Source organism: Acomys russatus, chromosome 16, assembly GCF_903995435.1.
Source record: "Acomys russatus chromosome 16, mAcoRus1.1, whole genome shotgun sequence".
NCBI lineage: Eukaryota > Metazoa > Chordata > Mammalia > Rodentia > Muridae > Acomys > Acomys russatus.
The window spans coordinates 16,821,676-16,834,800 of NC_067152.1; the positions used below are offsets into that span (position 1 = coordinate 16,821,676).

Below are 13,125 nucleotides of genomic sequence, written 5' to 3' on the forward strand. Positions count from 1 at the left end.
CCCAGAGCAAAGCAGAAAAGAACTACCAAAAATTAGATGACTAATCCATCCAGGACAGAGAAATCAGAGGGGCCTAGGGTAGAAGACGCCCCTTCAGCCACGCTCAGATTTTCTTAGGTGAACTAAGACAGGCACTGGCATTCATCCGTTAGGACAGTCATAGTGTATTATAGCAGTTTGCTCTGCTCAGGACAGCCCAGTAATTAGGTGGACCCAGGTGCTCAATGTTATCCAGGTTTTAGGTCATAGAAAACAAGCTCGGCAGCAGTGTCCCTAGGACACAACCTTCCAAGGCTGTGCTAGCAATTGTCTCTTCCCCACCCTTGCTCCCTCTCATTCTGTACGGTAACGAGGCTAGTGTTAGTATCTCCTCTTCCAAATGAGTGACTCAGAGGTGTTGAGACATAGCTCATTTGTCCACAGTCATATTTTAAGCCAGCTAAAATCTGGTAGTTTATTTTAAACATTTTTTCTTTCTTTTTACTTGTGTGTATGGGCATTTTGTCTGCACATGTGTCTCTGTACCACATACTGGAAGACAAAGAAGGCATTAGATCCCCTGGGCTGGGGTTATAAATAGTTGTAACCCACCAAGCAGGTGCTGGGAGCCAAACCTGGGGGTCCTCTGGAAGAGCAGCCAGTGCTCCTAACCACTGAGCCACCTCTCTAGCCTCTGATGCAATGGCCTTTGATGTAGGTGTCAGAAACCCAGCAGCTAAGTTTGCTCAAACATGTGCCGCTGGTTTCACTGTGCATCGGGCTGTCTTCAGTACAGAAGATACAGATAAAGTTGGACGTCCTGTGTTCTTGAGAAGCTCCCAGTCTGTTAGACAAAGCCCTAATTTCTACCCTATTTGGTGAGGGCCGTAGCATAAGTAAGCGCCAAGCAAGGGTCTCAACTCAGGGAAGTAATGTTCTCAGGTGTGATTTAGTAAAGTCTGGGGATGAAAGGTTGTCACTAGAGGGCTTGTGACTCTGTAGGCAGTGCAGAGTAACAGCTACCATCGCTGTGTGGTATTCTAGGAGAACATTTCAGCCCTTCACAGTAAAGGAAGTTTGTCAACATTGTCCAGATTGAGAAGAGCTGCCATAGGGCATCATGGGACCAGGGAAGGCACTCAGACACATGGAGTCGAACATGGAGGAGGATTTGTCGAGAAAGATGGCTTAGAAGCAGAGCCAGGTGAAGGGAGTCAAGGAGAGATGCTCCAATAGCACCTTGAGTGATCAAGAGTAGGAACACAAAATACCATATAGAGATTTGTAATGTGAACCAACCGGGTCTGAGGCCGACTGGCCACGTCATGGCAGCAGGTCCTGGAAGGAGGGTCACTCCTCCTTGAAGAAAAGGTGAGAACAACATGTTTTCACCAAGGGAGTAGTGTGATCAAGTTCACACGCCTGTTTAGTTTGGAATGTAAACAGGGGAGCAAAAGACTTCAAACATCATATGAATAAAGAAACACAGGCCTAGAACGTCTCAACACCACAGCAAAGGAGATGACGCAATGGGTAGCAGGAGAGCTCGGCACCCCCTGTGGCAGCCATCAGCTGGACCTCACTGACCAAGGGGACCGTGGTGACCACGACTTCACTCTTAGGACTTTTCTCCATTATCACAGGCGGGAGAGACTTTGGGGATCCCAGACTCTCTTTTACGGGTTCTTCAGTCATTTTCTTTTCCTGAGGATGTCTGTTACCTCGCTTCACAGGCTAGATTTGGAAAGCCTGGCCAGAGTGGAAGCTGTGAAGTAGGAGGCAAGGAAACATCAGTTATGTCACCAGCACCAGCCCTGCAAATGGAAGCAGAGAGGCAGAGAGGCAGAAAGGCACCCCCTGTCCAAGGACACCAGGCCTCACTTATTTGCACTCCTCATTTGTCGCATCTCCCCCCATCCCTGCAACACACACACACACACACACACACACACACACACACACACACACACACACACTCCCCAAATATCCAAAGGCAGTAGCACAATAAGCCATTGCTATGTATCAGAAAGGGGTCCAGTGCATTGAGTGGAGCCATATAACAAAGAACACTGTCTCTTTTCTGGATTCTGTGCACGGGGAGGGGTGAAGCAGTAAGGAAGTGTACACTCCCTGTAACCAGAACACACCCTTTGGCAGCCCACTGGGGGCCCAGTTGCTTCTCCATAGCCCGTGGAGCTCCTCTGTCCAAAAGTCTTGTTGGTCCAGAGAGGACAGCTTCCTGTTCCCAGCGAGCTTCACCCTTGGGCTTTCCTATCCCTCCTCCCCAGAGTTGGCTACTCATGTGTCCTGTCACATAAAACTGTGAACCGAGGTCTCCAACTTACGTCATGTCAGTCATAGCAGGGTGAGGCTCTGTTAGTGTGCATTCTGGCCTCTGGAGCTTGACTTTTGAATCAGTCTTATAGCCTGTCATGTGATCTAACAGTGCACGCGCGCGCGCGCACGCACACACACACACACACACACACACACCTTATTGTACCAGCTTACAGTCAGCATAATTGGAAATCAGGATGCAAACATCAAATTTCTCAAGGAACTGAAGAAAACCATAGTACTGTGATCAGACCCTGAGCCATTGTCCTGCTTGGAAACAGTCACAGTACAAGGTCAGTGGCTTGGCAGACAGATGTTGCACTGAAGATTTTTTTAAAAATGAGGTTTCCTACAGCTGCTTGGGTGGCTTGAGTGACAGCATTAGCTTTCTGCCTCCCCCCCACCCCCTCCCCAGCCCCCTTTGTTTTCTCTTAGCTTTGACATACTGAGCCCACATATGCTTTTACAAAAGGAAAAAAGGAAAGAGTAGTAGAGGGTTTACTTAGGATGTCACAGATGGGACTTTCAGCAGTTGAGTCCCCTGCTCACTGCCATAAAGAGGACAGACTCAGACCCAAGCCTCCTCCTGATTGTCGCTCCATGGCTATTGCCTTGCACAACAAGCGTGGAAAGTCAGAAATGTTGGTGTTACTGTGGAAGTGATCCAAACCCTTATGCTGTGACCCGAGGGGAAGGAAAGAATTGAGTTCTACCGGAGCTGTAAACAATGTTTTTCACACTAAAATGACCTTAGAAAATGAATAACCAGGAACAAATCAGGTGATAGAGGTGCCCCTCAAGGACATCCTTCAAAGGTATGGGTGGCAGAATTACCGGCTGAGTGTAAGGGGTCAATTGGAATCTGGAATCTCTTGGGTTTCCCACTCTGAGTCATGGTAGAAGAAACATCTTGTTCTCCTTTGGGGCCATGCACTCTCATGGGATCATTGGGTTTCACCAAGTTCCACACTTAAAAAAAAAAAAAAAAAAAAAAAAAAAGACAATAATGACTTTTCCTGTATGGTTTACTTAAGTAAACAAAAAAGAGACAATGGATGGTTGTCTTTATGAAACAAGACTTTAATTTTTTTTTTTAATCTAAAGAAAGAAGCCAATGATGAACGCTCGCTGCTTTGTTCCATAAGATAAGCTCATAAACAGTTCTATTTTGAATTCAGTTCAGCTGGACAAACTGTTCTGTTTCCTAGTGTCCACCCACGCCATGGACATCAAAGACTTCTTAAGAGGATCAGAATGCATTCAGAAGGTTTTGTGAGCTGGTTCTAGACCCAGTTGTCAGTGCACTCCTGCCGAGGCCCTGTGGGAAGATGATTGCATGTTTTTACTGGCAATATGATCAGTGCAAAGCCCAAGCATTTATTCTCAGTGAGCAGATACACTTCATGAACCACAGAAAGAGGCTGAGCAGGGGAACGGTATTCCCAAGTATAAGGACAGCAAGCTTGGGGCAATCAAGTACTGGCATTAGTCCAGCAAATGACAAATGTCTCACAAGGCCCTGCCCACCTTCATCTGTATAACAGGGTGTTCTTACGCCCATGCTCCTCCCTCCTTGGATCATTTGTATTAAATGAAATAATACATCCACGAAAACAATATAGGTAATGAAATCAAAGGCACATCCCCTACCTGTGCATTGTCTCCACCCATTTCTGCTGGCAGTCTCATTAAATTGTTAATGGTCTGGTGTTTGAAGTCATGCTAATGCCTCTCCTGATGGCTGGTCCCATCTAAAATCCACTGCCACGCTTTGTTGATCTTAGCCATGTTCCTAACTCCTGCTTATTCCAGTATCAGGGTCCCAGTGTCAGGAGTTCTTGCCTGCTGTCCCAGCACGCTCTCCTCTTCCCTATATGAGTTTCCTCAGAATATTCCAACTTTCTAATGCAGGCCACTATTTATAATAGGGAGATGATTGCGGTTTCCTATTCAAAACCACTCTTCTCTCAAAATAAATTCTAAGCGCATCATTTGGTCACTAATATGACTATGAAACATTTTCAGTCCCTCTTTGGATATTTTCAGACTGACCCATACAAGTTACTCCCTACTCTGTGCAGGAGATTTAGGACTTTTCAACTTTGTGTGTCTGGTATGCAGAGAACTCCCTCTACCCAGAATTACTTTTTGTTTCTCATTCCTTATAGCATCAAATGCTTGTCTGCCATGAAGTTTCCAGTCCCTATCTCTGCAGCTCACATACCTAGCCCAGATTTGATGGATTCTCCCTGAGGTACGTGCAGCAGCTTGCTATGCTCTCTAATGCATGCAGATTGCCTGCCCTGGTGTTTCTGGTCCTTTCCTGTTGAAGACTTGACTCCAAGATGAGACTTCATTTTTCCCTCTGCTTCTGCATCTGCTAAGCTACAACCTTTACTAAGTGTCTGGCCTCCAAAAGCAGTACAATCAATATTGGGGAACTGACATACCCATGAAGGTGAAGGAGTGGTCTGGGATACCCCTAAAATGTCCCTACTGCTGTAGCATCTTCCCAAGACTCCCTGGGTACCATCCTGTGTCAATCTTGCCTTCAAGCACACCTAATAACACAGTTCTGTCTGAATGCTCAGGAGCATAGGAGACAAGACCCACAGCTCAATCAATAAGTTTTTTTTTTTCAGAGAACTGAGGGCAAACTCGTGTAGTAGTTGGTCATTTTTAGGGTACCTAAAAGTAGGATACCTATCTTCCTAAAAGTAAACCTAATGACATATGCCACACTGCACCCCCTCAAATGAGACTGAATCCCAAAAGGAACTATTCATTAATCTTAATAAAAAATAATGGGTAATAGATAGGCTTGGTTGTGGAGCTTGGTTCTACCACTTTCCCTAGAAGTATAGATCTGCAAAAGTACCTCACACTACCCAGTCTCAGAGTCTTCCACAAGAAAAACATACACACCAGTCACTGAGCTGTGGCGGGTGGCATATGTGATAGATGCTTATGAGCAGTCACATGTCCCATTCCTCTTTACTCACTGTAACCCATAGGTCCACTCAGAATGGGGGCATTGCTTTTAGCGTGACACCAAACACCAGAGGCCAGGACATGCTCTGAGAGGTCCAAGCTATCCTTTCTCTCCACATGTAATCTTAGGAGATGCCGGTGCCTGGAAATTAACTAACAAATAGTAAAAAAAAAAAAAAAAAAAACCATGTCCGTATTGAAAGCACACTCCTTCCTCCTCTTATTACACTTAGATCTCTCTACCCTAAGGAAACTGCCTGGAGTGTGTTTGGGAAGGGTGATGGCAAGACGCGTGATTCAAAAAGAACACAAAAGCGCAGATCACTTTCCAAAATGCCACTGATTTCAGAGTAAAACTACAGACACACCCAGAAAGAAAGAAAGAAAGAAAGAAAGAAAGAAAGAAAGAAAGAAAGAAAGAAAGAAAGAAGAAAAGAAAAGAAGAAAGAAAAAGAAGAAAGAAAGAAAGAAAGAAAGAAAGAAAGAAAGAAAGAAAGAAAGAAGGAAAAGCATTAGCTTGGAGAAAAGCTGGCCTCCTTCCCAAATCTCACTGGATTCAACAGGGCTGGGTGATGACGGGGATCTTCGTGTGGTGATTGGACAGAGGGGAGCCTGAGGAACTGGCATCTTCCGGGATGCTGGAAACGAGCCAGCGCAACCACACCAAACAAAAGCAGGAGAGCAATCAAACCCACAGGAGGGCAGCTCTTCCCCAAATGCAAAGCGTGTGTGTTCTCAAAAGAGAAAAATGCCAGCGCTTCAACGGCAGAGTGAAAATGCCCCAGCCATTGGCTTCTCCGGATGGGAAATGTGCCAGTGACTCTTCGTCTTAGTGTTCACCATCCTTCTTGTTTCATTCTACCTCGACTCCTCCTTCCCCTTAAGCAACTGTGTGCCCTGTTGCTAAGGAGGAGCAGATGTTTTGAAGTAAGGGAGAATTCTCTCTGACATGGGAAATCCCTCACACTGTTGTTTGTGATGCCTTTGGTGGCCTCAGTTCTTCTGAGATGTGACAGTCCAGTGTGTTATCAATTCCATGCCGTCTGGGCATCTTCAGAGGAGGAACGTTACTGAACCAGATTACTTGGCTTCGTGGTGACAGGCCGTCCAGGCACCACAGCCTTATCCTTATCTCTCATTATTCATCACTCTTCTGACCACTTGACTATCCTGGTGACAGAGATAAGCAGGGTTCCCACTCCTTCCTTCTCAAACTTCTCCAAAGGCTTGCCGTTACCCAGGCCCATCCCTCCACGCACCGTCCTCCAGAAGACCCGCAAAGGAGTTCTTCCCTGCAGTTTCATATTACAAAACAATGATATCAAAAAGAGGATCTTGTCTAGAGAAAAACCTTTAAAAAGAGTGCTTGTATACTGATTTAAAACTAGGGAAACAAAGCAGGATTCTTAGTGGCCTTTTAAATAATTGAATTATTACGAACTCACGCCTGTAATTACAATGTATGACGTGGGCACGGAGGGAAACACAGAATAAAATACTACAGCATGTAAGGAATTTCCTCTCACCAAATTGTCTCCGGTCCCTTAATGGTCTGTTAAGTCTCGCTGAGTACTTTGTGTACGGTCCCTAGCGTGGTGATTTGCATCCCACGACTGGCTTTGCTGTTGGCTGCCTCTTGCAGCTGTCTCAGTCCGATTCTGGCTGAGGAAGGTAAGGCTGGGTTTCCTTGCTCTTTGGAAGATCTGGGAGAGATTTGTCGAATGCCTGCCGGGGTTCGCTGTGGGAGGACGGCTACTGGCTACCGTTCATGCGCTGGGATACCTTCAGAAAAGTTTTCCGGACTTGAGCCTTCCCAAGCCCTGCGCTCTAAAAAGAACCACGGAGATTTCCTCCCCCTTTCTGCATGTAGAGGGCTTGTAGAAAGAAGGCTGGATGCCTTGTGATGAAATTTTTGCACGTGGGGCCAGGTGTCCCTAGGGTGCTTAATAACAGATACTGTGTGGGTGGAAGAATGGGCATTCAAAGACATTTTGCACGTATCACTGTGAAACTCTTTTTGAATACCTTCTCGAGAGGGGCAGTTGGTTAAAAAAAAAAAAAAAAAAAGCGGCTGTGTCCCAGGTTGCTTTGGTATCTATCTTTTCTTGCACGATTTCTGGTTAATTCCTAAGCTTTCTATTTCTTTGAATGTACCCGTGCAAATCAGCTGCCTCCTGAGTTTGGAGACTGACATAGTCATACCCGGACTGATGCCTTCACACTTTGCTGGGAGAGTAGCGTGGGAATTCACACCTGAATACTGAAGGCTGACACTTCAGTATTAGACATAGTAGCAGCAAACCTGTGGCCTTCCACCCTGGTGGCCTTCCACCCTGGAGGTACAGCTATGTTCACTGGCTCTCCTTACTGCTTAAGCCGGAGCTGGCCATGGGAAAGGATGCCTCTCTCCCTCTGTAGGTCCATTCCTTTACCTTTGGCTTAGGAGTCAAGGAAAAATGGTAGGATGAAGTGATGCTCAAAGCTTCCTTGGTGTTATTAGGGGTTTGCTTTACTTGCAGAAAACGGCCTGTACTAGGAATTCAGGAGGACTTGCCCCAAACTTGGGAGTTCTCAGGTCAAAAGATATTCTTTTTGAGGGCTTCTATTTGATGTAGCCCAGGCCTTAGGTCACCATCTTCTGAAATGCCCTGGTTCCAAATATGTCCAATCTCAGCACCCAGTGACGTCACTAGGTCTATGTGAGACTCCATTTTTCTAAGACTCACATTGACAGTTGCAGTCTGGTGCACCTCTAAGTAGCCTGCAGGTACCTGCTGTTTGCAGCATGCTGGACCCCTCTGACTCAGCCAGGACTCAGGGACTTCCCAGGGTGAACTCTCAGAACAAAGAAGCCCTTGCTGTGGCTTAAGCTCCTGATCTCTCTGTGTCTTTGTTCCTAGGCTGGGCTAGAAAGATGGCAAGTGGAGGAGGTAGGTGTGTGAGAGGACCCAGGGCAGGAGCGAAAGACAGCTGCGTGTCCTGCAGCTGGGAAAACAAAGCCAGCCCGTTATTAATGTGAATAAGTACCAGGACTTAGTAAGACTTTCACAGATTAAAGAAATTGTGGGTGGATAAGCTTTAGAAATAGGCATGGGCTTATAGTGCCCTAGTGTTGTCATCAGTCTTTTTCCTCTCGGACTTTACGCTTTCCAAATACTTTACAATTTCTAGTAGCTGTTCTGTAAGAAAGCATAGGCGCACCAGGCCACTGGTGATAGTGTGACATGGCTTTGAGTTTACTATTTGAGAGAATGGTGTACCAGATGCGTGCGTTTGAATATTCAAGACATATTGCTCATTAAAATGGGATAAGGAACGTCAGGCATGGCATAGGTGGATTGTTCTGGGCCTATTTATTCAGACTTCATTTTGCAAGCTCTGTGGGTGAGCTTGCACCCATTCGTGACCGAGGTCCACTGGGCCTGGCAGTGGAGGCCTGTGACGCTAGCTACTGTAGAACCTGAAATAGGGGGGACTTAAAGGTCAAGGCAGAGAGCGGACTGGGAACTGTAGTTCAATGATAAAGTAATTACCTAGTACGTATGAGGCCCTGGGCTCAATCCCTAGCATGGGGATGGGGGGGGGGGATGTGACCGAAGTCTTTCTTGGTGAACTTTGTCATATTTATTTCCCTCTATGAGCCTCCATCACTTCATCTGTAAGTGAATGAGAATTAATGCTAGTGTGTGGCCGTCCTCAATATCATGCCACGTCCACAGTAGATGCTCTGTCAACAGTAACAAGCAGCAATGTTGATGATGATGAGGATGACGATGATGATGACGACGGCGACAATAGTAGTGATTTCAGGCTTGCTAAAGCTACTCCTCTCCTAGCATAAGTAACTGTCAGTCCTGCTTAGATCAGGAGAAGCCAGGGTTTCACAGCTTCCCCAGAAGCATAGCAGTTCCCACCCTCGTCTGTAAATGAAGAAACATCAAATAAGGGGAGGGCAGTTAAGCTTCTCATGGGCACCTCATGCATATGGGAGAGCAAAAGCCCCGGGAGAGCTTGGAGCAGGGATATCTGCTGGCCTAGAGGCTGGGATCATCGCCTTGACAACTCCACAGCTGTTCCTGCCACCAAGGAGCTTCTGTGCCCCCAGTTCTGTCCCTCAGCGATGCTGACTCTGGGATTCTCTTATGAAAATGCATGAAGGGCAAGCCGGAGGAAGATCTGGAGTTTGGCTGCGGGGGCAAAAATGAGTAATTCAAAGCAGCCTGCTTGGTAAATGCTGTGCTGTGAGAGAAATAAAAGTCAGGGCTGGCTCCTCCTCTGAAGTGATGGTCCTGGATTACCATGTCACCGAGCAGAGCTCGCACAAGCCAGAACTCAGAGTCTGTTGGCAGGGAAAAGAACGAAGAAAAAAAAAAAGTGACAGGGAGTGGCAGACCAGAGGAGGAGGGAGTAAAAAGTGAGGGGGAGGGAAAAACAAGTGTCACTGAAGAGAAGGGTTGTCATGAAAGAAGAGTTAAGTATTTTTATGTCTGTTCTGTTTCCCCCCAGAGGCAACTGCTGATCTGTCCTTCTGCCAGTGCCCAGTGGGTGGTGACAGGTTCTTCCTCAGACCTTGACGGAAGATACTATATGATACAATCACTGGTCCTTCTCTCCCAAGTCAAGCAGCTTCCCTGGGAATGGACCGCCTTTCTGTGAGGTATGTGTTGTTAATTTGGGGACAGATCTCTGATTTTAAGGTAATGGCAATCTCAGCTTTGTGGGGAGGGGAATTTTAAGTTTAATTTTTTCCCCCTCAGATAAAATGTCAAATATCCTTTAACTGACCTAGCCAGTATAATTTTAGGGTCTTGTTAAACAATAGTGGTTAATTTGTTGGTGACTAAAAATCATATACAAGTCACACCAGGTAGGCCTCTGTGACACTTTCATTGCTTGGTGAGTTCGATCTCCTAGGGGCAGGAAGAATGAGTAAGGTTTGATTCAGTGCTGTGTTTATTTTCAATCAAAGGATTCATGCCATCAAAACTATGTCAAGTGTCCCGCAACTCTGCAGTCTCTGCCACTGCTCAGCCTCTCCGGGGTGCAAGTCAGTGACTCAACAGGTCTGAGCTTCAGATAAGAACTTCTTCCTGGTTTCTCAAACCAGAGTTCTACCAGACGCTTTTTCATCTTGAATGTTGTACTAAAGCTTTCAAGTTTAAAACACCTAGGAGGGGACACATTTTACACAGAAGGTCACTGAAGAAAAATGAATTGGCCAATTTTTGTGTGTGTGTGTGAATAGTTCTGGTTATTTGTATAAGCTTCTTATAAAATACAGACTAACAAAATTCCTCATTGTTTTTAAACGGAAAATTTGTAAATGACAGCTAGTTACTCTAATAGTCGATTACTAGCTAATTTTATCTGAAGAAAGAACTGAAAAAGCAAAAATAGTTATAACCCATGGATTAGTCCAAATCTCTTTTTCTTATTGTTCCCTTTTTTATATGAGTAGGGGAATATTCTAGTCGTTAAGTCCTGAAGTGGCTGGCACCTAGTTGTTTGTTGGCTTGTTTGTTTCTAACCTGCACATCTGTCTCGGAGTTGAGTAGGAGTGGTGGAGGTAGAGGTGGGGAGTTAGTGTAGGGTGGAGTTGGGAAGGTCCCAAGCACGCCCGGCACTGTTCACCCCCTTTAAGGAGCTGTCAGTTGATGGAGAAGTGTGTCCTTTGTGCACTTGCTGTTCGTCATGACGTTGATTTCCTGAGCAGTGAATGGGTGATAGCTCGGAAAGAATGCATGTCATGCCGGGCAAAATTGGCAGAGTTCAAGTTTGCCCTGCGTTGTGGAACTGTTTACAGCACGTGCTCCTCTTAAATGAACTGCCTTTGAATTAGGATTCAGGTGTTCCTGTGCTGAGGGAAAATAAAGGCAACAGGCGAACAAGACCATTTTTTCTCTCTGAAGGACATCTGTAGACCACCAGGGAATATGAAATATTGCAAAGTGCTTCCTTCCCTTTATCTCTCTCCTTTCTGTGTGTGCATAGCTGCTTCACCCTCTTAAACCTAGTGGGGAAGGGGATGCAACAAACGAGGAGGAGTGCAAATAAGTGAAACCTGGTCTCCTGGGACAGCTTCTCTGCTTCCATTTGCAGGGCTGGTGCTGGTGACATAACTGATGTTTCCTTGCCTCCCTACTTCACAGCTTCCACTCTGGCCAGGCTTTCCAAATCTAGCCTGTGAAGCGAGGTAACAGACATCCTCAGGAAAAGAAAATGACTGAAGAACCCGTAAAAGAGAATCTGGGATCCCCAAAGTCTCTCCCTCCTGTGATAATGGAGAAAAGTCCTAAGAGTGAAGTCGTGGTCACCACGGTCCCCTTGGTCAGTGAGGTCCAGCTGATGGCTGCCACAGGGGGTGCCGAGCTCTCCTGCTACCGTTGCATCATCCCTTTTGCTGTGGTGGTCTTCATCGCTGGGATAGTTGTCACCGCCGTGGCTTACAGCTTTAATTCTCACGGTTCCATCATCTCCATCTTTGGCCTGGTCCTTCTGTCCTCTGGACTTTTTTTATTAGCCTCCAGCGCCCTGTGCTGGAAGGTGAGACAGAGGAACAAGAGAGGCAAGCGACGGGAGAGCCAGACGGCTCTTGTGGTAAATCAGAGAAGCTTGTTTGCTTAAGACCGAGTAAGACCAAAGGGAAAATCTCACCCTAACACCTTGCTCTAATTTGTTGAGTCCATTCATACAGAACCAGCCCACGAGGGAATGGGCTGAATTTTGGAATGAACTACCAAAATGCAAATGGGACATAGAGAGGACTGAAAAAATGAGGGGTCAAGACAGTCCCATCCTTTGTAGGGAATAACTCATCTTCATTAATGACAAACTTAATCCTAAGGGCTATTTCTAGGACAAAAGAATCGAAATTTTCTTTTTACCTTAAACATCTGGGTACATGGAATATGCACAGCATTAACTAGCACTTGGTCACCTTAAAAAGTACCCAAAGGATGATGGACAAATAATGAGAATGCTGGTGCATCAGGTCCATGAAAGAAACAGCCCACACTCTGTCAAATGGTGTTATAAAATGTTCCACTAAAGGCCTGCATTGGCTTGGCATTCCCGTGTACCTAAGAATCTTTAGTTATATATATATATTTTTTCCAATAAGCTGATTCTCTGACCTCTCTTTTAAAAGAGTTTTCACTTTCAGTAACTCATCACTAGAGGTACTTTATCTTGAAGAATAGACTAATATTTTTTTATACTTTAACAATGGACAGTTTTAGATGATTTTAATGATATGTCAGAAGAAGACAGAGAAGTAGAAGATAACACAAATGACATGGGATGGTTAAGTTAATACTGAAATAATTCAATGTAGCACCTTTGATGGTTTTTATAGAAAAGTTCAATGTGCATTTCACTCAAAATAATAAATGTCCGTGGCTGCTAAAACTTCTTAAATAGTTGCTTCTGCTGTCCTAATTCTTTTCAGATTTATTATTTATATATATATATATATATATATATATATATATCTGTGTTGAGTCTGTGTTGGAGTGTGTGCGCATGAGTGTAGGTATCCTTGGAGTCCAGAAGAGGGCATCTGATCTCCTGTAACTGGAGTTACACATGTTTGTGAGCAGAAGGCGGGTCCTCTGCAATAATAGTGTTTGCTTTTAACCCTTGTGTCTTCTTTCTAGCCCTTATCCTTATCATTTTTGTTGCTACCACAATTTGTCCATCTCCCCTCATCTCATTTGCAAAGTATAAGTTGTCTGTTTCTCAACAGGAGATGTCATTTCTTCTTCTGGAAGATTGCTATTTTCATCTCATAATACAATATGCTTTGTAATGCTTAATATA

At 45.2% G+C, this 13,125-nt stretch overlaps 1 protein-coding gene across 2 annotated transcripts; it reads left to right on the plus strand.

Moving 5' to 3' along the window:
• The first annotated feature begins 9,813 nt into the window (after positions 1 to 9,813).
• Tmem100 (transmembrane protein 100) lies at positions 9,814 to 12,714 on the plus strand. 2 transcript variants are annotated; one of them, XM_051158281.1, is made up of 2 exons: positions 9,814 to 9,964; positions 11,407 to 12,714. In XM_051158281.1, the coding sequence occupies exon 2, from the start codon at positions 11,527 to 11,529 to the stop codon at positions 11,929 to 11,931; it is 405 nt and encodes a 134-aa protein (XP_051014238.1). In that variant the 5' UTR covers positions 9,814 to 9,964; positions 11,407 to 11,526; the 3' UTR covers positions 11,932 to 12,714. The 2 variants fall into 2 exon arrangements, with proteins under 2 accessions (XP_051014238.1, XP_051014237.1); XM_051158280.1 differs by having other exon boundaries at positions 11,457 to 12,714.
• Positions 12,715 to 13,125: the final 411 nt, after the last annotated feature.